The sequence below is a fragment of the Pseudorasbora parva genome, chromosome 2 (genome assembly GCF_024679245.1).
Source record: "Pseudorasbora parva isolate DD20220531a chromosome 2, ASM2467924v1, whole genome shotgun sequence".
NCBI lineage: Eukaryota > Metazoa > Chordata > Actinopteri > Cypriniformes > Gobionidae > Pseudorasbora > Pseudorasbora parva.
This window is the reverse complement of record NC_090173.1, coordinates 46,327,765-46,354,294: the sequence shown is the minus strand read 5'-3', so window position 1 is coordinate 46,354,294 and position 26,530 is coordinate 46,327,765. Positions and strand designations below refer to the sequence as shown.

Below are 26,530 nucleotides of genomic sequence, written 5' to 3'. Positions count from 1 at the left end.
AATTTGTTTTCTTTTTTTTAAACAAGCAAACAAACAGAAAATTGAACTGGGTAGTTAAATGTTAGTCTTGATTGGTTAGGTACAGGTGGAAAAGATGTGTCTTAAGATGTTTTTTGAAAAGAGCTACAGACTCGGCTGCTTGAATTGAGATTGGCAGGTCGTTTCATCAGGTGGGAACGGTCCAGGAAAAGGTCCGTGAGAGAGATTTCATGCCTCTTTGGGATGGCACCACGAGGCGTCGTTCATTTGCGGAACGCAATCTTCTGGAGGGTGTGTAAGTCTGAACAAGCGAGTTTAGGTATATTGGAGCAGAGCTGGTGGTTGCTTTGTAGGCGAGAACCAGTGCCTTGTCATAACGCATTACCTAGTCCATATAAGTATAGATATCCAGCATGATATTTTTGAGATTGAGATCTGATGTGTTTTTTAAGTGTTCCTTTAAAAAAATTTTTAGCAGTATATATTTTGAATGAATTGTGGCATTAAAAAAAGAAAGGAAGAGTGTGCTTGGGTAAATTGACCTCAGTTCACCCTGTACACTGTTCAAATGTAACTAAAATGTAAACAAAAATAAAAAATAAAACTTGATTCCAAACCGATAAACAGGTGGTAAATTACAAAATAATGATGAAATCATTTTTCATTATTTTAGAGCCGTTTTTTTCCCTTGTTAAAACAAATACATGTGTTAATTATAGTGAGAAAAGTCCAATTTGCTCCAGTTCACAGCTTCAAAAAAATAATATGCAAAATAAAGCAACTTCTGGAGCCTATATTTGGACAACAGCGTCACCTAGTGGGTAACTAAAAATGAGAACGTCCCATAGGCTATAGCTATTAAAAACTTTGGGTGAGGAGCATTTGATATGGCACCTTAATTCACTTTTTAATGTTTAAGATAAAAAGTATCTATCAATAAGGTCTCATAAACAAGCTTTACTCATTCATTTTTTGTAGAAAATTCTTTATTTAACATATATTGAGGCATACCAACATGTTAAAACACGAAATAAAGTCATGAACACGGTTAAAGTCAAAGTGTTTAGCTGTTTGAACGGCATACAGGCACTTCTTATTATAAATGTACACAAGGCCACAGCTTCAGCTGTTAGGAACATGAACGGATGATCTAACAATAAAGTATCTGAAATATTAAATTATAAACATTGCTTTTATGATCGTTTCCGCATACACATTCTTCAACAATCCTGTCCAACAGCACAGTCAACACTGAATTGTGTTTTTATATATGTATAAAACATGAAAAATATGAATATGAAAAGGTAACAATATAAAATTGCAAATCAGAACAAAACACTTCCCGACATTTCTGGTATTCTTTAAAATGCTTGGCAGGTATCACAAAACTTTTTAGACACTAAATAAATCTACTTTAAAACGCCTCTGAAAAAGCAGAGGTGTAACTTTACTAATTCTAAAATGAAGTTTTTGGTAGTGTTCCTGCATTGTACATTTTAATGTATGGCTGAGATGCAGAGATCAGTCACGTTTGATGCGTTTCATAATTAATATGATTGTCTCTGGTTCTCTAAGGCACAGTGAATATGGCAATGAAACTGATGTCAGGTACCTCCAGTTTTTCAAGGCCTCACAGGAAACATGCACGTACTGTACGTATAACCCTGACCGTCAGCTTGGACTAGTTGGCCTGGTTCTTCTTCTTCAAAACATTGAGAAGGTTATCAGACATCAGATAGGGTCGTTCGGGGCTGCCGTCATTCCTCTCCAGGTCCTCCACTGCGATAAATGGAGAATGTGAGAAAAGAGTTGAGGAACTAATAAGGCATTGCTTACCTTTAGCTAGGAGGAAAGGAAAGTGACAAACACCATACACACAAACAGACCTAAAAAAACTTCTTGCATAGCATTTATTAAATATTAAAAAAGACACATTAAGAATGAAAGCATCCAAAAGACAGTGGAAAAGGCAGCAGACAAAGTTAAAGGCTTCTCAAGAAGGCAATGAGGTGTTTTTGTTTCACCAAACCGATTGCAAATTGCTACCAAAAACAATAAACAACCTTAAAGTGCATTAAATATATATGGCTTACAATCTACAGGAAATGCAGACATATCATCAGCTGTGTAAGAGTAACATTGGATGTTCAGTCTATCATTAAATAAAGTAGCAGCAAAAACAAACACTCAAAAAAAAAAAAAGTACATTAAAGTACTAATTGCATTGTTCATCTGACAGCACAGATAAAAATAATCTTATTTTTAAACCTAGTTTTATTTACAACTAATAAAAATATTATAACTATAAATTGATTAAATAAACAGACGCAAAGCAAAAGGCTACTTTACAGTCAACATGAAATCAACATTAACCTTATTTAACGGTTTCTATTGGGCATGATTCATTGGTCATCTTCACATACGTTTATTAAAATGTAATATTTTCTTTTTCAGCTGACATCCAAGCCCTTAGTTATAGAGACTTTTCATTATCCAAGTATCACTATCGTAACTAAGTCCCATTAGTGATGCCAGTAACTGTGCCAGCTAATATTAACTAATGATTTGCAATACATTTGTTGCATTTATTAATCTTTGTTAAAAGTTAATAAAAAATACAACTTCATTGTAAGTTAATTTCCATTAATAATATTTAAAAAAATACAACAATTGATTTTAATAATGTATATGCTTAAATTAACATTAAATGCTGTAAAAACATTGTTTATTGTTAGTTCATGTAGTTAACAAATGTTAACAAATGAAACCTTATTTTAAAGAGTTAAAAATAAAATGGGTCATATGATGCTTTTTAGTCATTTCCTTTTCCTTTTGTGTGTAATGTATCTGTATGTGCGTGTATACAATCTGCAAAGTAACAAAGCTCATGGTTTTCCACAGAGAGATTTATTTCATCTAACAGAGAACTGATCTAGACCTGCCTAAAACTCCAAGATCGAAGTCCGGATATAACTTCCTCCATCATCTACGTCACAATTGGATATATTAGCATAACGCTGCCTAAAGGCATACGCAAAGAAAAAAGGCGAAGCTTCAGGGATTTGTGTTTTGGTGGTGTTGGAGTGGCAAAATCATTCCTACCGAGGTGGAAATTAACCCGCAGAAAAAGTGCACAGTGTAAATGTCTGGTTGGGACGGAGAAGGTAAATAAAAAAATGCTTGTGACTGTTATTTTTACATATTGTAAATAAAATCTATCGCAGTGTAAATAGCCGCTATCGGAAAAAAAAATGCCTTCCAGCAAAACGTTTTTAAAACAAAAGACTTCGTTAAAACTGCGGACTTGGCGACACCGGTGATTATGTGAAACTTCTCACGCTTGAAGTGTTTGGCCAATAACGCCGCATTGGGTCTGATGGCCAATCAGACTATGAGCTTTTCGGAATGCGTTTGTTAAATGTTAACCTATTCTATTACAGCCAATAAAAAATATGAACTTTTAAAGTAGCATCATATGACCCCTTTAACAATCCTATTTTATTTGGAGAAATGTCACATAATAGAAGTAAAATGGGTTGTGAATGTTTCATGTTGACTTCAAGTAAACTATTCTCAGCAATGGCTGTCAGGACCATTTTCCCTCTCTATCCCCTCCATTACCTTAACATGCATTATAAATTATCAGTCGACTTAACACATGATTATTTAACTGCAGTTATGACTGAATCTTCTGGGAATTCAATTTCGAAATGTAATAAAAGAGATTATATTTCCACATATAATTACGAATGTTCTAGACAGTATTCAACAGTTCTTAATTGTTTTTGTTGGGATCCGTCAGCTGGATGGTCTCGTCACGTGAAGCAGGGGTCCGAGCCTCGTCTGCGTCCTTCATCAGAATGTCGTGCAGCGATGCGGTCATGTAATACGGACGCCCTGTGGAGCCGTCATTACGCTCAAGGTCTTCACCTTTGTGTGTTAGTGGGTTTAGTAGTGAGTGTGTGAAGTTTAGTGTAATGATTAATGTGTGATATTTAGATTGTGATGAAAAGATGTTGAATATAAAGAAAAGAAAAACCAAAGAGGAATGATGAGAAAAGTAGGGAACAAAAACAACCATAGAAAGAGAAAGAGAAAGAATCAGGTTATTATGAGATGAAGGGCAGAAAAGCACCATAGACAGATTAGAAACACCTCATTCCAGAATATATAACTGAAACGCAGGGTAAATTCCCAGACTAGCGAGCCATGAGAGGTTTATTAAAAGCAAACCGAGCTACATGCACTGCCATGCGCAATGAAGAGTCATTAGTGACGATTCAATACTTCCCTAAATGCAACTCTCTACCATTTTAAAAGGATCAAAAATTACACTTTAAGAGTAGATTTACATTTTAAGAGTGGATCTCGATGGATTGCTATTTACACTTGTACTACCAGATTCTGAGGTGAAAACAGTTAAATGGCAAGTACTCACAGAAGCAGAGGAAGAGTGTGTCCACACACATGGCGTAAACGCTGAAAAACCCATGGGCGATGAGGTAAGAGCCCACCAACACAGTCTGAAGAAAGAACACAAACATGTGTTTCAGACAGACAGCTGCTAAAGACAGATAGCATAAACCACCAGTAAAAGACATTTACAGTGTTACAAAAGATTTCTGTTTAAAATAATCTCTTCAACAATCCTCGAAATCAGTTTCAAGAAAATTTGAACAGCACAACGGTTTTCAACATTGATAATAATCAGAAATGTTTCTTGAGCATCAAATCATCATATCAGAATGGTTTCTGAAGGATCATGTGACACTGAAGACTGAAGAGTAATGATGCTGAAAATTATATTTTACAATACATTTTCACAGAAAACAATTATTTTATCTTGTAATAACATTTTCACAATATCACTGCTTTCACTATATTGTTTAAATAAATAAATGCAGCATGTCCCTCACATAAAATGTTCTCACTCTCAAACCACTTACCAAAATAGGAACCCAGTAATAATGAAGACTGGGTGCAGCACCCTTAAACGCATCCGTTTGTCCTGAGAAGAAAAAGAAAGCGAAGATCCCTGGACAAAAAAAAAAGAAGTGAAATCAGAAAAGGCTCAGGTCAGTGTTATTTAAACATTGTTTCATTCTCTCCAGTCTAAAGCAGATAACTTACCCACAAGCCCAACAATAAGGAGTTTTCCCAGGAATAAGATGAAATCTGTGACCTTATCTAGGACTACAACCCTGTGACAAGAGTGAAAACATTTACCTTGCATTTGTTTAGAATCGTTACAAATGTAAAGTACATTCTTGCTGTTATCAGCATCTCATTACATTGTTTGTTAGGGTTTCACACCGTAAGCATGGTGTTTTTAAGATACTGGGTTAATTTTAAAATGTTAAAACCCTGTATTTAGTTCCAGTTTCTTCTATACTGCAGAGTCAGGATATCACCCACCTGATTACATTTCTCATCAGGAGGAAGAAGGCATCACGTGCTGATCGGCAAAAGTTTTTACCATATATGGCCACCTGTGGCAGAAGGGACACTTACTTAAATTGTAATTAAGATCCTCTGCAGCCTATATTAGGAAATATGTAGGCTTCCGCAAAAAATTAAAACCTCTTCTTTGATATATTACGTTTTAATTTCTCCAGTTGAGAGTGATAAAACTACATTAAATCTCAAAAAGGGATCAACCCAGTCAGTTTAGTTCAGGGGTGTCCAATCCTGGTTCTGGAGGGCCACTGTTCTGCAGATGTTTGGTTCCAGCCGGCCTTAACACACCTGTCTTGATAGAAACCCTGCAACCTTAGTCAAAAAAAGCATAACTCCTGCTTATGCTGCGGTACACAGGGAAGGAGACCCGAGACACAGAGCTTCACAACGCTCCATAAACCTCATTTGCGAGGAAATAGCTTTTTAATGAATTGAGGGCGCATCGGCTTATCTTAAACATGTTTGCTCTTAAACTAGTTTTAGATTGATATATGTTCAGAGTTTACACTGAAATCACAGACAATTGTGCAACAGGTATGATTCAGTTTACGGGACTTCTCATTCATTACTATGGTATCCGCAAATGTTACAAGTGATTAACTGTCGCACAACTCTGAATGTAATTCAATGATGTCAAGGCTGTAATGTGAAAGTTTAACAACTAACATGGATCATGTATGCCTTGACAACTATTCTCCAATGGTAGAGCCATGGACCCTCGTATCTCCCAATAATAAGACTATGCCTGTGCCCGAAAATGCCCTCTATACACTATTTGAGGGGACAGTCATTTGTAGTGGTGTCTGAAACCATAGTGGACGTTATCGCCGACCTAATTCAATCCCACAATGAATCACAATAACGAGTGTACAACTGATGTATGCTCAATAGCTAGAGAATACCTACAGTATAATGCACTGTCAGGGTTACACTGAATCTTTTTCTAGTGAGTTCTGACAATCTTAGCTGGTTCCGGTTTGATTAAGGTTGGAGCTGAAAAGGAGCAGGATTGGACACCCCAGGTACAGTTATAGCAATCCCAAGAGCTTTTAAATATTACGCTGTAGTGAAAAAACACACACCATAATGTAAGCGTTCCGGTTAATGAACTTGATGAATTTCTCCAGGCACCAGAAGCAGCATTTCAAACAGCACAACAAGAACTTGGCAAATTTATTCTCTGCTCCTGTGGGCACAAAAGCAAGTTCTCAAAGAGATCATTCTGGACAGTGTGAGATATGGCAAGGGATAATGTTCTTTCTCATCTCAAAAGAGCAAGCTAAAGGGTCTCTAATCGCACCAAAAGGGTTTATTTTGTGATAACCAGTAGAAGTTATGTGAGAAAAAAAGGCTGCAAAGTGTTTCGAGAGACATGACACTAGAATAGCTGGCAAACAATACTCAATTATACTTTAACAGCCAAAAAAATAAATAAACAAATTTTAAATTGAAAATACTATTAACAAGAAAATTGAATTTCTCTGTTTCTACTTTAAAAAGCTACATTTAATTTAATGTGTTACTTGCCTTTCTTTGCCATTGACTGTGAAATTTACTAGCAGTTTCTGAGTGAACACTGTTTCTTCTTTCAGTGTTGGTGCATATTTGATCACATATTGCAGTGATTTACCAATCAGTATAGACTATTCCAGAGAAAACGAGTTATAGCGGACTGTAACCATTCTGTTGAAATGTTTTCTCTTACCTTTGAGTTTGTGGTCAATATACTCCAGCAGAACCCTGATAATCTGAACGATGGCGAGGATGAGAGAACCAAACGCCAGAGAGCCTGTGTGATACCTGCGTGTGGAAAAAAATGCACCAAATATATAAATTAAATCAGCCCTAATGACAAACTTTGCTAACATGCATTTTGCATATATTTGTTTCTAAAACCATACCTGAGGGATCTGCCCAGAGAGGCACACAACGGGAATGCAGGCATGTCGCTGGGTTTATTTAAAGCCCAGTAGTAGGATGCAAACGCCCCTGCCAGAGTCATCTGACCCAGAGCAGTGACAAAGTTGGCACACCAGAAGAACAAGAAGACGTTGTAGAATTGAAGGAAGATCAGGTATTTGTGATATGGCGTTTCCCCACCATAAAAAGCAAACAGGCACTCCGACTGCGGACAGTCTGTCTTCATTTGAGACGAAGTAAAGTTCTGCAAGGATCAGGAAAATGAGAAATTTAGATCATTCACTTACAGTAAAACATGGTTATATTATAATTTATAAAGACTCGATTTTTCCATCTAGCCTGCTCTTGCATTTTACCCCACATCCTCAGAAAATGATTCTGTGTCAGACATGTATATCAACTTTACAATAAACAAGAATCATTCTTTTTTTTCCCCTATATTTCTTTATAGTGTAAAAATTGGAAACCAATTGCTTTCAGGTGTTTGCATGTTTTTTTAAACAATATTCACCCATATAAGCTGATTGTATTAGTGTATGCACATTTATTAAGTGCTACATATTTGAGATATACACACGTGCACGCGCACGCACACTGTGCCTAATTTTTTAATACTATGATTGTGCATGAATAGATTTATTATTTATTATACGTACCTCAGGGATGCAGGTTTGTCTGGCATGTTGGCATTCTGTTTCATTGAAAACCTTATAAACAGGTTCACTAGATGTAGAGAGAAAACTGACCAGGGTGATTAAGGGCTAGTACTGGTGTGATCATGACAAATATATATTAAACACTTTTTACAATATATGAAGAATTGCTTGATGTTAAACTATAGCATTGTTATGATAAAATATCTCCAACTTTATCTTATTAGAAAATTATGCTAAGGTCAAGGTTTGGCTAATTAGCATGGCACTATTATCCCCTGCTGGCAAAAGCTGTCACTACACCAATATGAGAGCAAAAAAGCTTCTGTCAGTACTGACGTTCATATAAAAGTGAGTATCTGTGTATTCTAATGGAATTCATTATTTGAATTTAATTTAAATATCAATTAATTGAATTAGATGTTTTGGCAGTGGCCAATTATTTTATTGGAGGCTCTTAAAAGCATATAATGGATTAATATGCATTTCTTTTAGTGGGTGACCTTTCGCCCTTTGACCTTCCATTAAAACTATTTTAAGTGACTATATGATGCAAGATCCTGTCCAAAAGTGGCAATACTTATAATTTCTTTTTCAGTGAAGGATACACTGCAGTGACACCCCAGTAAGCGATGACGATGGTCAGGAGGAAGAAGGTAAAAATAGGGTAGAACAGTGATGACATCACATAACCGATGGCCCTGAAAGAGGTCAAAGAAAACAAAAATGAGAGTAAACAAGACTAATAATTAAAGGGTTAGTTCACCCAAAAATGAAAATTCTGTCATTAATTAACCCTCATGTCGTTCGACACCCTTAAGACCTCCGTTCATCTTCGGAACACAAATGAAGATATTTGTGTTGAAATCTGATGGCTCAGAAAGGCCTTCATTGACACCAATGTCATTTCCTCTCTCAAGACCCATAAAGGCACTAAAGACGTCATTACAAAGCCCATCTCACTACTCGACAATAATTTTATGAAGCGACGAGAATAGTTTTTGTGCGCAAAAAAACTAAATAACGACTTATATAGTGATGGGCCGATTTCAAAACAAAGCTTCGAAAGGTTATGAATCAGCGTATCGATTCATGATTCAGATCGCCAACGTCACGTGATTTCAGCAGTTTGGCGGTTTGACACGCAACCCGAATCATGAATCGATACGCTGATTCATAACCTTTCGAAGCTTTGTTTTGAAATCGGCCCATCACTATATAAGTCGTTATTTAGTTTTTTTGCGCACAAAAACTATTCTCGTTGCTTTATAAAATGATTGTAAAGCCACTGTAGATGGACTTTTAACGAAATCTTTAGTGCCTTTTATGGGTCTTGAGAGAGGAAATGACATTGGTGTCAATGAAGGGCTTTCTGAGCCATCGGATTTCAACACAAATATCTTCATTTGTGTCCTGAAGATGAACGGAGGTCTTACAGGTGTCCAATGACATGAGGGTGAATAATTATTGACAGAATTGTCATTTTTGGGTGAACTAACCCTTTAAGCACTAATACAAACACAAGATTAAATGTAAAATAAGTTAAATGCTTAAATAATAGCAGAATGCCCATAAGAAGATGCTGACACTGAAACATGTTTTTACTACTGATTAATATGAAATGTATTGTGCCAAAAAATACCAACCTGCTGGCCTCCTTTATGAGCTCAACAGCGATGCGGATTCTGTTCCTGAGGAAGATGAGAAGGAGGATGATGATGACCTCCACAATAGCCAGAATGATTACTGAAGAAAGAAACACAAGTTACTTATGCGCCATTATTGTAATATTTAAATTAAGCTTAAAGCGATAGTTTGCCCCCCCAAAAAAATTCTGTCATTAATTACAAACAATTAAAACAAATTAATAAATTACTTTTTAAGTGAATAGATTTTCAAATGGAAGAACATAAATCTCTTAGACTTCATTAAAAATATCTTCATTTGTGTTCTGAAGATGAATGAAAGTCTTATGGATTTGGAACGACGTGTATGAGTATAGTTTTGGTTAGGGCTGGACAATAATTCAATATCAATATATATCGCGATATAATTTTTTTCAATAACGGTGATATGATTTTTAAACACATTTCCGATATTTCGATAAATACATTACAGCATTCCTCACTGACTGACGTTCAGGGCGCAGCCGTCAGAAAGAGCAGAACACGATTGGCTACTTGCGCGATGACGTAAACGCAGTCAGTGCTCAGCAGTAGTAGGCTGATAGATCCAACTCGGCAAGTTTTAGCTACAAAAAGAGTTTCCCTGACCGCAACACAAATGTGACTGAACGAACTTCCACAAGTAAGTAGAAAGAAAGAGTTGATGAGGAGAAAGACTAACATTAATTCAGTGGGGTGGAAGTGGTTCGGCGTGTCCCCCGCACTTTTAATAAAGTGTATTTTCATCCCCCGCACTTTTACTGGGTCTCACCGGTCCTAGTCGACCCGCTCCGAGCGGGATTCCAAACGGCATTACCTGGAGCGAGGGCGGGCAAGTTAACAGAGACGCTAAAGACCGCTTTCTCTAACCTCGGTTGATTGCGCGCTTCTTGAGATCACGGGCAAGTGTATACATAGAAACCAACGTGAATACATCAAGATTTAAATTCAGAGACAAAAAATAATCTATGCATGACCTGTCATTTTATTCGTATCTAAATATGAGGAGGGCGCTCTCACAGAAAGTCCAAAAGCGGATTCGTAGAACCTTACTGTCACGCTGGAGCTGCGGCTGAAGGAAAACAATCGTTATGAGCTGAAAGGTGACGACGACAGTCAGACGATTGCGACAATATATGAAAGTAATGAAGGAGCATCATGAGCAACAAAACTGTTTTCAACACTGATAATAATCATAAATGTTTGTTGAGCATCAAATCCTAATATTTAGAATGATGAGTGACACTGAAGACTGGAGTAATGATGATAAATTCAGCTTTGATCACAGAAATAAATGACACTTTACTATATATTCACGTAGTGAACAGATGATGTAGATCAGAATAATATTTTACTGTATTAAGTTTTTTTACTGGATTTTTAATTAAATAAATGCAGCATTAAATAAATGCTATAGTTTTGCATAAATAGAAAATAGAGCACTATGAATTGTTCTTCACTGAAATTTAAAACTTAAAAGAAAATGCTCAATAAACTGCGTCTGTGGCATAGGAGCACTGTACGCTGTGACTCTGCATTGCTTCTATAGCGCATCATTTTGCACACGGGATGCACATAAGTGCATTTTGCCGCTCTGTATTGAGGTTATGCACGTGACATCACCGTCAGTGATCGGTTCCACCATCTGAAGAAGATCCATCCACTAGAATATTCTGAGTCAGGCTGAATCCTGGCTGAAGCACTTTTGTTTAATCTATATTAAGAATAATATAATCAGCCTATGTTGTAGTTTAAACTTAAAGATATTAATATTAATAAAGTGAGAGTTATTTGATGTTGATTGCACATTTATTTTTCATATAAAGGCTAAATACAAATAAAAGGTGAACATTAATTTATTTGTACTGGTTTTATTTCTAAAATATTATTTAGTTTTATAGGAGGACTATTCATAGACTTGGCAAATACATTTTTCAGAAGTTTGTAGGTACAGACATCCTTTGTGGCAGTTTTTAGTAGTTTCTTCTAAAGCTTTTATATAGTTCATATCGATATCGGAATTATATCGTATCGACCGAAATTAAGAAAAATATCGTGATATGAATTTTGGCCATATCGTCCAGCTCAAGATCAGCTAGAAGTTTAAAACTGTATGAGTAAATTAAAACCCTTTAAAAGTGTCTAACCACAAGTCTCTATATTCTGACCCATATGAACCTCCTTAAATCTTAGTCAAACAGTGCAATATCAATTATGTGCCAAATTGTCCCACCCCCTAAAATATGAGCAATAGTAAAAGCGAAACTACTCACTGAAGGCCAGCCAAGTCTGTCTGATGTGCAGGTAGACGGAGAAATCAGGCTGGAAGCCAAGCTGCTGTAGGGTGATATTAGAGCCAGCAGAGTCCTTCAGATTGACATACTTTATGCTGCAGTGAGCAATACCTGTGTAAAGAACAGAAAATGAGTGATTGTTTCATACATTCTTACATTATCAACATATGTACTGCAGCAGATGAATATATCTTAGTGTATGAAGACAGTACCATAGGCAATGACAGCGACGACCATGAGGATCATGACCCAGACCATGATTCCAGCCAGATAACGCAGAAGAACGATGAAGATCAGACTCAACACCACAGCAATTAACAAACAACTGCATAAAGAACAGATTACCACTCCGTCACAGCAGGTAGAACACATCCAAACCAGTGTAATTACCATCAAATTTAAACTATTAGAAACATTTATTTTTATTTTTATTTAAAATTCCCTTTAATGCAGTGTGTAATATATGTGAATGTAAACTTTCTACAAAGTTCTACAAAGTGCAAAATAAATAATGTTTTTGTCTCCCAAAAGAAAGAATGGACTCTGAACCACATATACAAGTCACTTGTAATTCGAATTCCATTGTGTTATTTCACATTATTACCGTCTTACTGAAATATTTCTGCTAATCAGCTGTGTGCTACTATTACATAAAACTGTGTCTATTAACGCAGATTGTCTGTTTTTCTTACTACTTTGAGTAAAGATAAACTATGAAGCAAGATTTATTTTACGAACATTTATGTTACATCAGTCATTCAAAACAAAATTAGGAGACTTTAAAATAGCATTATAGGGCCACTTGAATTATTTTAGCCAGTTTCCAAGGCAATATTTCTATTTCCTTTCAGTTTCAGTACTAAAATAACTTAAACTAAGACTGAAAATGATTAATCTAAAACTGAAATAAATTTTACTACAAGTTAAAAAATTATAAATTAAAATTAAACTAGGAAAAAAAAAACAAATTCTTCAAAAAATACTATTATAGTACAATATATTGATACTATTAAAAGAACACTGATCCAAATGTTAACATTAAATGTAAAAAATAGATTTTACAAATGTATTGAAACTATAGATCCCTAAAATAAAAAAATGACTTACATAAGGATCCAGTACCAAGACTTTGTGTAATCCTCAAAGATCTTCATTGCAACTTGACGACCCTCCATGACTATTGTGGCGTTCCTGCGATTGTCAAAGCAAACATGGATTCATAATAAATAGCCCCCATTAATTGCACTCCAATTGCTTTTGCAGCAGTGGCATGCAAAGGATTTATTTTCTTGCAAATGTATGCTTGAGTATTATAAACATGTTTACTTCATCCCAGCCACCAGGTCTTTGGCATCTCTTGTTGTCTGTCCATCATTAAATGTCTCTTGATCGCCCACGGTGATGACTTCACCCTTTTTGCCCAGAGACGGAAAACACCTTTGCAAAACTGAGAAGAGAAACAGCATTATGTAACAAAAAGACATAACTCAATTTGTAATAATTCCTCAAAAATATTAAAAGTGTAATAACAAGAACACGAGTCTCACATGGTTTGCTGGAAATCAGATATGCAGGGCACAGTTTTTCTTTCAAAATTTGCGGCACAGACTTTAGAGGAAGATGGTATCGATCAGTCATTTGCAAAAACTAGATACTTGCAATGAAACTTAATGTTAAAAAACTAACTTACCTTCGCCCCAGGGTCTTCTCTGCAATATACTTTGTAATCTTTCCAATCAGTTGGATTCAAGATGGCATTTACCAGAGTCATAGTGCGATTAGGACATTTCTCTACACACACCTAAACACAGAAAAAAAACAATTTGATATAAGATATAAAGGTTTTTCACCACAAAAAACAAAACTAAAAAGTATATGACTTATAACCTTATTTTGCATGCACTTGTTTACTGAAAGACGAGATGTCAGTGCTAAAAGAGAGACCAGCTTCATAATGGAATGCTAGCATACTGCACATGACAGCGAAGTTCCAAACATTTTAAAATAGTATGTGAAGAAGTAACGGTATGCTATGCAACAATAAACGTCAAACAGGAGTATGCTACACTGTTGTCACATGAATTCACTAAGTTACATTTTTTATTTGACAAATGGTGTCAATTTAATCACCTATAAAATAAATAGTTATTTTGAATCTTAAACCGGAGTTACACGATTGCTCACTTTTGGCAGTGGGAATCCGGATATAAAAACATGTTAAAAAACACATCACTGTTGGTGCAAAAATGACTGCTAAACAAGTCCTGTAAATAAATGTACAAATACAAAAATACGGTAGCCACAGGGTGAAACAGGTGGGGTGGAGAGGACACAAACCTGAGGGGTGGGACACTGGAACTCTAGGAGGACCATGGGACTGGCACACTTCATCATGTTAAAGTAGAACAACAAGGGCTGCTTCCTGTTACACACGTCACAAAAACAAATGTTCAATTAATTGAGGCTTTTATTCATTCATTTCACTGATACATCGCTCAAAAGTGTTCCTAGAAGTAAACACTTGAGCTGCACAAATCTGGATAATTTGAGAATTTTGTGTTTAAAATAGAGATCACAATTCTAAACAGACAACTAAACAAAAAGTCATTAACCAGAGGTTCTGACAAAATGTTAATTGTAGATTGTCATTTTGTTAAAGGTGCCCTAGAACGAAAAATGTAATAAACCTTGCCATAGTGAATAATAAGAGTTCAGTACATGGACATCACATACTATGAGTCTCAAACATCATTGCCTCCTCCTTCTTATGTAACTCTCGTGAGTCCATAACACAACGGAAAAAAAGTGCTTCTCAACATAAACACAACAGTGACGCAAGCGTTGGGGATCATTTATATGTACGCCCCCAACATTTGCATCTGTCCAAACATGTGCATTGTCAGGCGGAAATGGAGCGAATCATCAAAACAAGCTGCTCGCATGGCCATAAATATTGCAGAAAATATCCTGATCAAAACAAATGCCACGATGCAGCAGAAACAAGCAATATCATATGTATGCATAAGAAGAAGAAAAAAGGCCTCATTTTAACATATGTATGCATAAGAAAAGAAAAGAAAGCACCTAATTTGAACGATCTGAGTGCATGGTTTGAAGAGCATTGGCACAGGTGCACTCGTCCGAATCCTGCCAGTCTCATGGTCCAAAAGGGTTGTAACTAGACTCGTATTGAGTCATGAGTTTTGGTCGTAACTTGCAATAATCAAACAAATAATCCAACAAAAATCATAATAATCTTAAATTTGGTGCAACTTACTCCAGATTTCCCTGACCACAGTACTGTCCCATGCTGTCTGTGGGGTAGATCACCTTCCTCGGGTCACCGTGAGTCCAGGCTGAGGGAAGAGTATTTAATACACTCACACTCAGAGCAGGACATCTCACAGCTTTCAACAGATTTTAAATGTACTTTTTATGTAGCCACTACCTTTACCAAAATCATGTCATTAGATCATGTCAAGAGAGTTGAAACAGAGATTTTGACTTTTAAAGCTAATAGATTATGAAATATTTTGAATATCTCCAAGGCTTTTAGGCATCAGTCATGCAATCCTAACATAAACAAAACCATTAATAATCACTACATATAACATTAAAATGTTAAGGGTACTTACCCAGTATTCCCACTGCAACGTAGCCCGCAATGGCCACGATAAACAAGATACAGCAAATAATGTCTGTACATCCTCTGTGGTGCAGAAAGAAACGGTCTGTTATGACATGCTTTCAAACCAGAACAAATGTATTAAATGTCTTCTGTATGACGAAGCATTCATGGTTGCATGTAAAATCTTCTTTCTAATAAAGATTAAACCTGATAAATCAATCCTGATAAAATCTCTTGAACAATGACACCACATGAAGATTGAACCAAAAGTGGAAAATAGTTAATGCAAAAGATTTTTAAAGGATTTTTGGCAATTAACAATGTTTGACTTTGTTGTACTGCTTCAGGACTGGAATTTGGCACATGGAAATTATGGCTACTTTTCAACCTGCTCCCGAATGTTGACAAAACAAAGGAGATCATCGTTGACTTCAGGAGAAAGCAGCACAGTGATACACCACTCATCATCAACAACACTGCAGTGGGATTTAGTCAGTAGCACCTGGGGGTGCAGATCACGTAAGGGTCTAACATGAACCTTCAACACCACCTCTCTTGTGAAGAGAGCACAGCAGCGTCTTTACTTTCTGAACCAGCTGAGAACAGCCCATCTTCCACCTCCCATCCTCAGCACTTTCTACAGAGATATTACAGAGAATCTATTGACCAGCTGCATCTCTGTCTGGTTTGGAGACTGCAAAGCCTCAGACTGAACGTCTGTACTGAGAGGGGTGAGGACAGCAGAAAACATCTTTGGCTCTTTACTGCCTTCCATCCAGGATCTCGCACACAAATGCCCCACCCATCCTCATCACAGACTGTTTTCTCTCCTGCCCTCGGGTAAGAGGTTTCGCAGCATTCAGGCAGAACAGCGAAATTCTGCAATAGCTTTTTCCCACAGGCTATCAGACTCCTGAACTCAAAATAACCCTTTAAGCACTATATCTCGCTGAATCCCCTGCAGTGAATGTTAACTGGACTGGGAAATTGAAATATTGAAAAAATTGAAGTATACTTGTGCAATAAATATATATATGGCGCCACTTAACAAGTGCAATAATTTAATATGCCATTGTAAAAAGCCTTTTATTGTTATATTTTTAATGCACGTTGTAGCAGTTTTTATTATTATTCTTTAGATTAATATATTATACTGATTCTGCACAGTAGGGACACATATACATATATATTACATTTGATTGTGAACTATCACTTCAATGTTTATTCACATTAATCAGCTCAATTCTTACCTGTTTTGAATGGGTCCTTTGAAGCTGGGGTCATATTTTTTGGGCTCTCCTGTGAGAACAACAAGGACAAACTAAATTAAATACAACTGAACTAAATCAATTAATAATTCAGACATCTTTAGACCACAAAGAAAGTAAGAAACTATGCAAAACTTTATTAAAAGGGATAGTTCACCCCAAAAAAAACCTTGCGCCTCGTGACAACACAACTGATATCTTTAGACATGAAAGGATCAGTCTGTGCGTGAAACCAAAAAGTATAGCATCAATGTGTCGTCACGAGCCACAGGGTTTAATATGGATTTGTATGTGTATGTTACCATTCACATGCATTATACAACTGACAGACTGCAAAGGTTGGAGATAAAAATCTTAATTTGTGTTCTACTGAAGAAACAAAGTCACCTATATCCTGGTTGCCCTGGGGGCAAGCAGATAAACATCACATTTTTGGGTGAACTATCCCTTTCAAGACAACCACTATTTGCTCAGTCAGGCTTGCATGCATCACACTTTGTGAAAGACTGCTGATCTACAGCAGGCGAGTTTCTTCAGCACACATCTGGAAAATCACATTCCAGCCCAATGAGTGAGCAAACGCTTCTGCTACATAGTGAATCACCACCTACGACACCCTATCAACCACCCAAGGCACAGAATGTTAAAAACCACATCCTCCTAGCACTGTGTTCGTGACTTCTGCATGGGCAAAAAAACACTCACATTTCCTTCAGAAAGTCTTAGGGTAATAAATAGTAGGCCTAGTTCACACTTGTCATGTTTGGTTCGATTAAAACAAACCTTGATGCGATTGCTCGTTTAGTGCGGTTCATTTGAACATATGTGAACGCTGCCACCCAAACCTTGGTGCGCACCAAACAAGCGAACCGAGACCGCTAAAAAGATGGGTCTCGGTTCGCTTCCAAACAAACTCTGGTGCGGTTCGATTGATATATGAACGCAACACGGACCAAAGACATGTAACCGGACCAAAAACCAGACGTAATGTCACAAGATGCGACGCATAGTCAGCTGATTTAACGATACGGAAAGATCGGTGTATCCAAAATGAATAACTTTAACGTTAGAGGGCAAACGTAGAGCAACGAGGAAATGCCTCATCAATATTTGGTCTGACGAGCATGTTTTGAAAATGCTAGAAAAAAAAAAACGCACAAAAAGCATACCTGGCTCTTCTCATCAAAGGACCTGCAGTGTTGCCCATTATTATCTGGTACAGAAGACAGAACTGCCAACTCTTTTGCATAGGAGACGGCCGTCTCTTTTCTGCATACAATGGAGGAAATTGCTGCTGCTGTTTTGAATGTTTTGAACATTTTATGAGCTCTTCATGAGATCTCAGCGGGTAAAAATAATGCCATATGTACACGCATAAAATGATCACGTTTAATCCAGCACACAGCATTGTTTTGACTGTTCGGTAAGCAAGCTCCATATAAGCTCCTGCATCATATAAGCCGACCAATCAGGTTGTGAGCGTCTCCCTATGCCTTTGGTTCGGTAAATTTGGGTGCGCTGTTAAAAAAATGCCAGTGTGGACGCTAAGCGGACCAGGACTACATGTTTTGTTTTTGTTTTTTGGTCCAGACCAAACTAACCGAACTACAAGTGTAAGTACACTTAGGCTTTCACATCTTTAGTTCGGTTCATTTGGTCCGAACCAAGGGCAAACAATTATACATTGTTGCATTTTTCAGCTTTTTTGGTTCCTTTTCACACCACACTGATTGCTTTGTTCTGAACCAGTTGAAACGAACCAAAACGCAGGCATGTGACAACATCCACATCACTCATTGGCCATGGCGTATTTCCTAAACTGCTTTTCAATTGGTCAGAATTTACATGTGGGAAAATTCCAGCAGAAGAGGCAAAGCCAGCAAAATATAATAACACTATGGAGAGACGACTGCGCGGGCTAGTTTTGTCCCTGGCCATAATCTACTACACTGTGTGTATTTACCACAGTATGCAAATACATTTCTATAATGAAGCGCGGATGCAACGTGAAAATGTTCTAATGCACTGCAGACGGCGAACGCGCATCGCTCGTCACTTCAAGCAGAGGCGTGCATTAATTATTAACTCTTGACATGCTTCCATCTTCCCGAAAATATTGCCAACAATCTATCAGGTAATAATGTCATGCACACAATGTCAGCACAGCCGACTATGGCAGCTGGTTCAGTCCAAAAATGATCAGTACTTTTGCAGTTGGTTCTGTTCGAGGTCGGATCACGTTCTCACCACAAACAAACCGCTCCAGAGTTCGTTTGAAAGCGTACCGAGACCGCCTCTTCAAGGAGGTCTCGGTACGCTTGTTTGGTCCGCTTTTGGTGCGCACCCGAGTGCGATTGCTGCTTTCAGACCTGACCAAACGAACCGCACCAAAGAGGGAAACGAACTCTAGTACGATTCAACCGAACTAAATGAGGCAGGTGTGAAAGCACCCTTAGTTGTACCAGAAACAACAACATCCCACGCACATGTTGCTTTGGAAATATTTCCCAATTTACAGCCCTGGAATGAAACCTCCCATCATAAAATGGCAATGAAAGTGTAAGCAGAGCAAGACAAGAGAGAGCTTTTTAATGCAACCCGACTTCTAATTTGTTGCTGCTTGTCAGTTAAGATCAAGAGCAGGGGGTTGCTCCTAAAATAAAGTCATGTGGTATGAAATGTTGTGCTCAACAGCCACCAAGCCACCGTTAAGTTAATTTAACTCAAATAATGAGTCAGCTGGAAGTATTCGGATCCTTATGCCAAATATCTGAATGCCATTGTATGTTTATTAGATTTTTAATGTTAAAGGGTTAGTTCACCCAAAAATTAAAATTATTTCATTAATTACTCACCCTCATGTTGTTCGACACCCAGAAGACTTTCGTTCATCTTCAGAACACAAATGAAGATATTTTTGTTGAAAGCTGATGGCTGAGAAAGGCTTCAGAAAGGCCTCCATTGGCATTCAGTACATTTCCACTGACCCACTCACAAGACCCATAAAAGGCACTAAAGACGACGTTACAAAGTCCATCACACTACAGTGGCTGTACAATAATTTTAGAATGCAACGAAAATAGTTATTGTGCGCACAAAAATCAAAATAACGACTTTATCCACCAAGTTATTGATGTGAACTCGAAGCATGCACGAGAATATGACGCAGCTCCACCATTCGAATACATGACCCGGAATAAGAGGAGCGCTGCTATCGCACAAGTTCACGTCAGAGACCTACACGGAAGACAATAACTTGGCGGATAAAGTCATTATTTTGATTTGTTTGTGCACAGAAACTATTCTCGTCTTTAGTGCCTTTTATGGGTCTTGTGAGTGGGGAATATACGGAATGCGAAAGGAGGCCTTTCTGAAGCCTTTTCCTCAGCCATCAGCTTTCAACAAAAACATCTTCATTTGTGTTCCGAAGATGAACGAAGGTCTTACAGGTGTCCAACGACATGAGGGTGAGGAATTAATGAAATATAATTTTCATTTTTGGGTGAACTAACCCTTTAACTCTACAGATATACTATTGAAAACAAAGACAAAGCTTATGTGGCCACTCTGGTTTTCCAAACCAGTTCACAGGGTTGCTAACTTTTAAGTTCAGGTTGGAGTGAGAATTTTTTATTGACAAAAATATTGATTTCGATCTTGATTCAGAGTCACTTTATATGTATATAGCCTACCGTAGGCCTACTTTTAAAGATACAAATATTTAGCTGAATGCTGTTTGCCTTTTTTTATATTATATATTAGGACGTAAGTTACATTAAATTACAGTAAAAAAAAAAAAACCTCACATTTTAAAAGAGCTATTGTTTTATCATGTGTAAATATTTATTTAAATGCAAAACCTACAATTAAGTAAGCAGTTATGACCTGCAATACACTTTAGAGCAACTAAACTACATATTTATTAAAGAGCCCTACAGGAAAATCACTGCCTTACAAATGTAAAATATAATTTTTCCAGCCACAAAATTTCTCTCTTTGCATTGTAATTTATAATACACTTTTTCTCTATTTTAACCTTAAATACATTAATTGTAATATAAATAATTGTATATAAATAATATAATTGTAATATATCATTTATTTATATTTATTTATTTATTTATTTTGCAGGTTTGTGCAAGAATTATGGTCTATAATTATATATAAAGATCCTTAAGATCTTCTCAAAATAAATGAATTTATTCTATATTTTAGAACTAAAATATAGAACATTTATTTAATTGAACAATAGTTAAGGTGTATGGTCACATTTGACCACCGAGGAGTATGACTAATAAGTATGAAATACCTAAGGGTTAAATACAAGAAAAACATTAACATCAATGCTGCTCCATCACTCTCCATGATAAAATAATACTGTAAATGTTGTTGACGTAATAATCAATGCACATGATGCTGTAATGTTTACCAAAAATTGCTGCAAATACCACTATTATAGTGAAGATGTTGTCTATCCTGCTTAAAGCCATTCAAATATTGACAGCGCTGGTTTGTTTGGAACGAGAGCTCCATGAACCACGTGACCGTGTGGTGGCGAGGGCAGCAAAATCAAAGCATGTCGCAAGACTTGCAACTCTGTTTTCCAATGGCCCTGGCTTTAACTGAGGCACTACAGCGATCGGTTATGCCACATTAAGTGTGCAAAACCAGTATTTATTGTTTGAATTTTGTATTATAACCTAGATAGATTTACTTGAGCAGAGTGAGAGGCTGTAAGCGTGGGTCTCAAACCAAATGTGTAAGAGGTGGCTGGCTACCCTGCAGTTCCTGTTCCTTCAATGGAAAAAAAATTGAAGTGAGCAGTTCTGAAAAAAGTAGTAAGCAGTATAAACTGAGCACAGGTGCTACTTGCTTTGATAATTTTGGATCGAACATAATTACGTTCCGATAGTTTAAGTGGGTCCAAATACTGTACTTTTTGAGGCCATTGTACTTCCATCACGTGATCTGCAATAAACTAAGAACAGATGTGCAAATGCTCTTATTCAACAATGCCAACCACAGAGCTCGTGTGGAAAAAACTGGTCAAATCTTTCCTTTCACTTTGTCAAAATGTCTTGTGTACTGGAACAAAAAAATATGCTAAGTTTGTCTCAAACACTCACAAAAAACATGCATAATAACTTACCCAAGAACATTTGATTAAACAACACTTAAATGCAAATGTTCAACATAAAGTGGCAATGCACTACATTTACATTTAATCATTTAGTGGATGATTTTAAGCTAAATTAGCAACACCACAAACAATTTATCATAAGAGCCAACAACATTCATAGTACACAATGCAAAGTTTAGTACACACTAGAAAAGCAAAGGTGAAATGCATTTTAACAAAGAGAAACAGTTTTTTATATAGTAGTAAGTGCCTATGAGTAATAGTTAAATGCTTATAGCCTTAGTTGTTAATAATATAATTCAGCCTTATATTAAGTATATGCTTTTTACAAAATTGTATTTTATTCTAGTATGAAAAAAAAAATGTGGATTGCTTAAATGTAGGCCACTTAAAGGAAAAGATACTGCCATGGGAATTTCTGCTGTGGCATCTGACTGTAAACATCCACACCCTCCGCTCTAAGACAGACATGCAAAGACTGAGTGCTTCTGTTCCCAGGCAGACCAGGGTATTGTGAAGATGGACAAAGGCCTAGTATGACACTAATGCAGTGTTAACATACTTCTGCCAATGCACTGAATGAATGCAAACAGCAAATGGCATAAAAGCCAACAGTATTGCCATAAAAGCAGCTTCAGGAGGAACACAAATTCTAAAAAGTCCCAAATCACTCTCAGAAATTAAGTACAAAAAAGTATCTGGTATAGAATCCTTTCAAAAGGTACTTATTTGTACCTTTAAGGTACTAATTTGCATCTTTTAGGTGTAACTAATGTAAAAAACAAAGAGGAAGCTGTAACTAATGTTACCTCCCAAGTGACAGCTTCTGTACCTTTCTTTCTGAGAGTGAGAGATGTCTCTGAAAAATGTCAGTCACCGAAATTTCCCACATTATGGGAAACCAACATTTGAACCAACATCTTGACATAAAAACCAGGATGACTGCACAGAAAATATTTGGATTAAGCTAAACACTCCCATCCTTACCATTACTCATGTAAGAAAACATAATAGCACAACTCAATTTGTGGTAAGTAGCTCAAAGAGAGCTTCAAAGGGTTTGTTCACATGCCGAAAGCAAGAAAACATGCACACTTACATACAAGAGGAGATAGCATGAAGTGACTTTTTTACCACTTTTTTTGTAAGCACCTTCCTCCGCAGGCATCTTGATGCTCAGTGGCTCTATCTGATGATCTGATATTCCTTTCTCACTGTAAGTCTAGCATAACGTCCCACTATCCGACTTCCTGATTTCAAACTTGCTGCTGTTGAAAACTGGTTGAACCAGTCTTGAACAGGTTTAAACTAAATGAAAACACCCCCTTTTCAAGCAAGAAAATATTGGATTTCTCGATTTGACCTTTCTAAACATGGCTTTTTGTGTCCCTTCTGAATGGTCTTTAAGTTCAGTTTTCTTGTCCTTTTGTCTCTGAAGGACTAAATGGAGCGGTTTTGTGTCTGTAACATCAGGAGAGATCAGAGCTGGGCGTGACGGCAATGATACCCGCTCGATTAATTTTGTCCTGTAGACAGTTTTGCAAAGCAACTTTATCGCGCAAGTATCTCTAGAAGCATACCATGATACCAGCCTGAGTGATTTTTTTTTAGGTCGCAACACAATTATTGCTTGTACATTTATCAGTGTGTGAAATCTAATGTGGTATATCAAAATATGCTAAAAGTTTCACAATATCTAGTCGTACCTGCTTATGTGCATCTCCACTCATGCAGATACTGTCATTAATTAGAGCTAGTAATGTCATGTCATTAAAGTGACAGATGTTTTGGCAGAAATGTGCTTAGAATCAGACCAAATAGAAAGTGAAAACAATCAAATCAATAAAAATGTAATCGAAACTGACTAGTCATAGTAACTACAAACCTGAGGAAAATGTGCAAAGCAGTTTTTAGTATCACTAATAAAAATACTATTTTTTTATTACACTATTTTATTAAAACATACATTAGGGCCTATATACATTACTCTGCCATCTGCTTTTCCTGTAGGTGAAATAATTTTTCAGTAATGTTGTAATCCCTTCATTATGGACCCCTCTAAAGGGACATGGTGGTGAAAAAATAAGTCACTGCTTGCAATAATTGTCCATTCCTCAGAGAAACTGTGTTTTCTCACAAAAATGAAAGTAAATTGCGTGTTATTCAGCACGATTTTTGATGTGAAGCTGCTAATAATCTTTATTCACTAATATAGCTTCATTTTATAGAATTCAAATCAGAGATACGTGCAAAAGATAATGACTGAAACATACTGAGAAGCAATGACCAAATGACCAGTAATGTCCAAAATAGTCATTGCCCATAAAAATATGCCCTGTACTTAAATAAGTAAAGGAAAAGATCAAATCAATAGCACTTCCATTTTTTTAAATGACTAATGGAAGGGAAGCTGCTATCAGCAGTTCATTCCCTCAACCGGATATGATCACAAGAAGTCTAACTATTACTGTAAATGGAGCTTAGACATTTCAAAAGACAACTGACAATCAAGAATATATCAATCAGTGAGAAAACGTAAAGGATCCGAAATGCTGTGCCGGTTTATATCAGTCTTTTCCTGTCGTCTGGCTAATGAGGAAACAAAACACTGATAAATTCAGGCTTTCCCCTCAAGTTCTCAGTGAACCGCTGTGATAAATCATTACATCATGTTAACGTGACAATAATACTAGATGAAAGTATAGAAGACCATTATAGCCTTACAGCAAAAGACATGAAGACTGTAGGTTTGATGTACAAATGTTTGTTTATATTTTATTTCTATTTTTTAGATTATTAAATTAAATAATATCCAGGCCTTATAATGGGAATGAATGTTACCATAGATTTTGAAACCACAAAAAAGCACATCCATCCATCATAAAAGCAGTCCACACGGCTCCAGGTGGTTAAAAAAGGCCTTCTCAAGTGAAGGGATACATTTTTGTAAGAAAAAAATATCCATAACTTTATAAACTATAAACACTGGCTTCCAGTAACAGCCATACACAAGTCTTGTTCCGGTGGAAGAGTGACCTCTGACCTGACGCATGAAAAATGTCATATACACAAATACAGATTATGGGATAATTTTCATTTTTTGGATGAACCAACCCCTTAAGCATTCGCCTTTAAAACAATGGAAATGTGTCTGCTATAGAATTCACATTGCATTTAGACAATATAAACTTCCCAGTAACAAACATTGCTCGCAAACCATATAGAGAAATCCACTGAATGTAAAAGTTATCCCTTCCCTAATTTGAAACAGCTGCAGTCGCACTCTGTCCCTCAACAGCAGAAATAGCACATAAGTATAGCTCAGAAGGACGTGCAAGTTTAAAATTAAAAGGTAAACGCCTTATTTTATATCTTTAAAAAGCGCCATCCTATATAATTACTGGTACATCCACTCCAACTCATGGGAGCAGACTGTGCTCTATGACTTTGGTTACCACCAGCTATACTTTACAAGGAGATGCTAAAACCAGGGCTTAATATTAAAGCAAGTTTTGCTAATTGTTTCAAATATTCTGGTGGCCGACAACTAAGCAACAATGTAAAAGCAACATTGTATTGAGGGGTAACTGAACTCTAGGACAAAAACCACATGCAAACTATTAGAACAACCACAACTGACCCTTTCACTGGTGTCCATGTAGTGTCCAAGGAGATGCGTTCATACACACAACAGCTGTGTAGTTTCATATATCTGTATGCAGTTTCAACTTACTGTATTTGCTTGAACATAAACTGGAAACACAGTTCTCTTACAAGAGAGACACCCATCTTTTTTTCCCAGTTTTATAATAATAAAATCTACTGTTTTCATATTTTTCAACTATTTAATGAATATAAACAAACACGCACACTATCAGTGCCAATAAACGCTTAAACATTTCTATCATGCTGCCACATACAATAAACATGTGAAGAGAAGCCAAAAGTACAGCATTTATTTGGTCAATCTCTAAGTTTACAATTTAAAATTACATTTACAAATTTAAAATTAAAGACAAAAGCCACAATGTTTACAAATATGACTGTTAGTAGTAAGAAAAAGCACTAGGCTACACATAAAAAAAGGTAAAGTACTTTCTGAGCAAATCCCAAATTGTATTCTGACATATTAACGATAAATAACGGGGATTTTAGGCGTTGCCTTCCTAACACAGCAGCTTTAACACACATAACACAACTATGTTTCACCTTAACACGGCAAATAGAGTCAAAATAGGTAACAGATCATACTATTAGCGGAAGCGAAGTTATTCAAATTTATTTCAGTTTCTGTTTGGTAGCGTTAATATTTGAACTCTTATCACCAAACCACACATTTTCACAACAAACAGAAATTTACAGCAAATATAAAACCGAAATAAACTTGCCATATTTCAGCTTCTCTTCCATATCCATTTCAGGTTAAGGTGTGCGCGTGTGTACGAACTGGTGGACTATACTTAGTGGTCATGCGTTTCAGTTCACAACAAACTGCAGAGCAGACTAGCGAATCCTTACATGAGCGAG

General features: G+C 36.6%; 1 protein-coding gene across 3 annotated transcripts; it reads right to left on the bottom strand.

Moving 5' to 3' along the window:
- Window positions 1-943: 943 nt before the first annotated feature.
- On the bottom strand, window positions 944-26,530 carry zgc:63569 (choline transporter-like protein 2). Of its 3 annotated transcripts, none has more exons than XM_067422216.1 (22): window positions 23,138-23,218; window positions 16,846-16,894; window positions 15,603-15,676; window positions 15,245-15,323; window positions 14,305-14,389; window positions 13,658-13,768; window positions 13,515-13,575; window positions 13,294-13,414; window positions 13,075-13,158; window positions 12,180-12,292; window positions 11,947-12,078; window positions 9,656-9,755; window positions 8,618-8,710; window positions 8,013-8,097; window positions 7,338-7,600; window positions 7,142-7,236; window positions 6,519-6,622; window positions 5,395-5,468; window positions 5,110-5,180; window positions 4,926-5,014; window positions 4,418-4,502; window positions 944-1,758 (listed from the first exon to the last, which is right to left on the bottom strand). In XM_067422216.1, the coding sequence occupies exons 1-22, from the start codon at window positions 23,169-23,171 to the stop codon at window positions 1,661-1,663; spliced, it is 2,100 nt and encodes a 699-aa protein (XP_067278317.1). In that variant the 5' UTR covers window positions 23,172-23,218; the 3' UTR covers window positions 944-1,660. The 3 variants fall into 3 exon arrangements, with proteins under 3 accessions (XP_067278317.1, XP_067278309.1, XP_067278303.1); XM_067422208.1 differs by lacking the exons at window positions 944-1,758; window positions 23,138-23,218 and adding exons at window positions 1,765-3,909; window positions 26,392-26,530; XM_067422202.1 differs by lacking the exon at window positions 944-1,758 and adding an exon at window positions 1,765-3,909 and having other exon boundaries at window positions 23,138-23,222.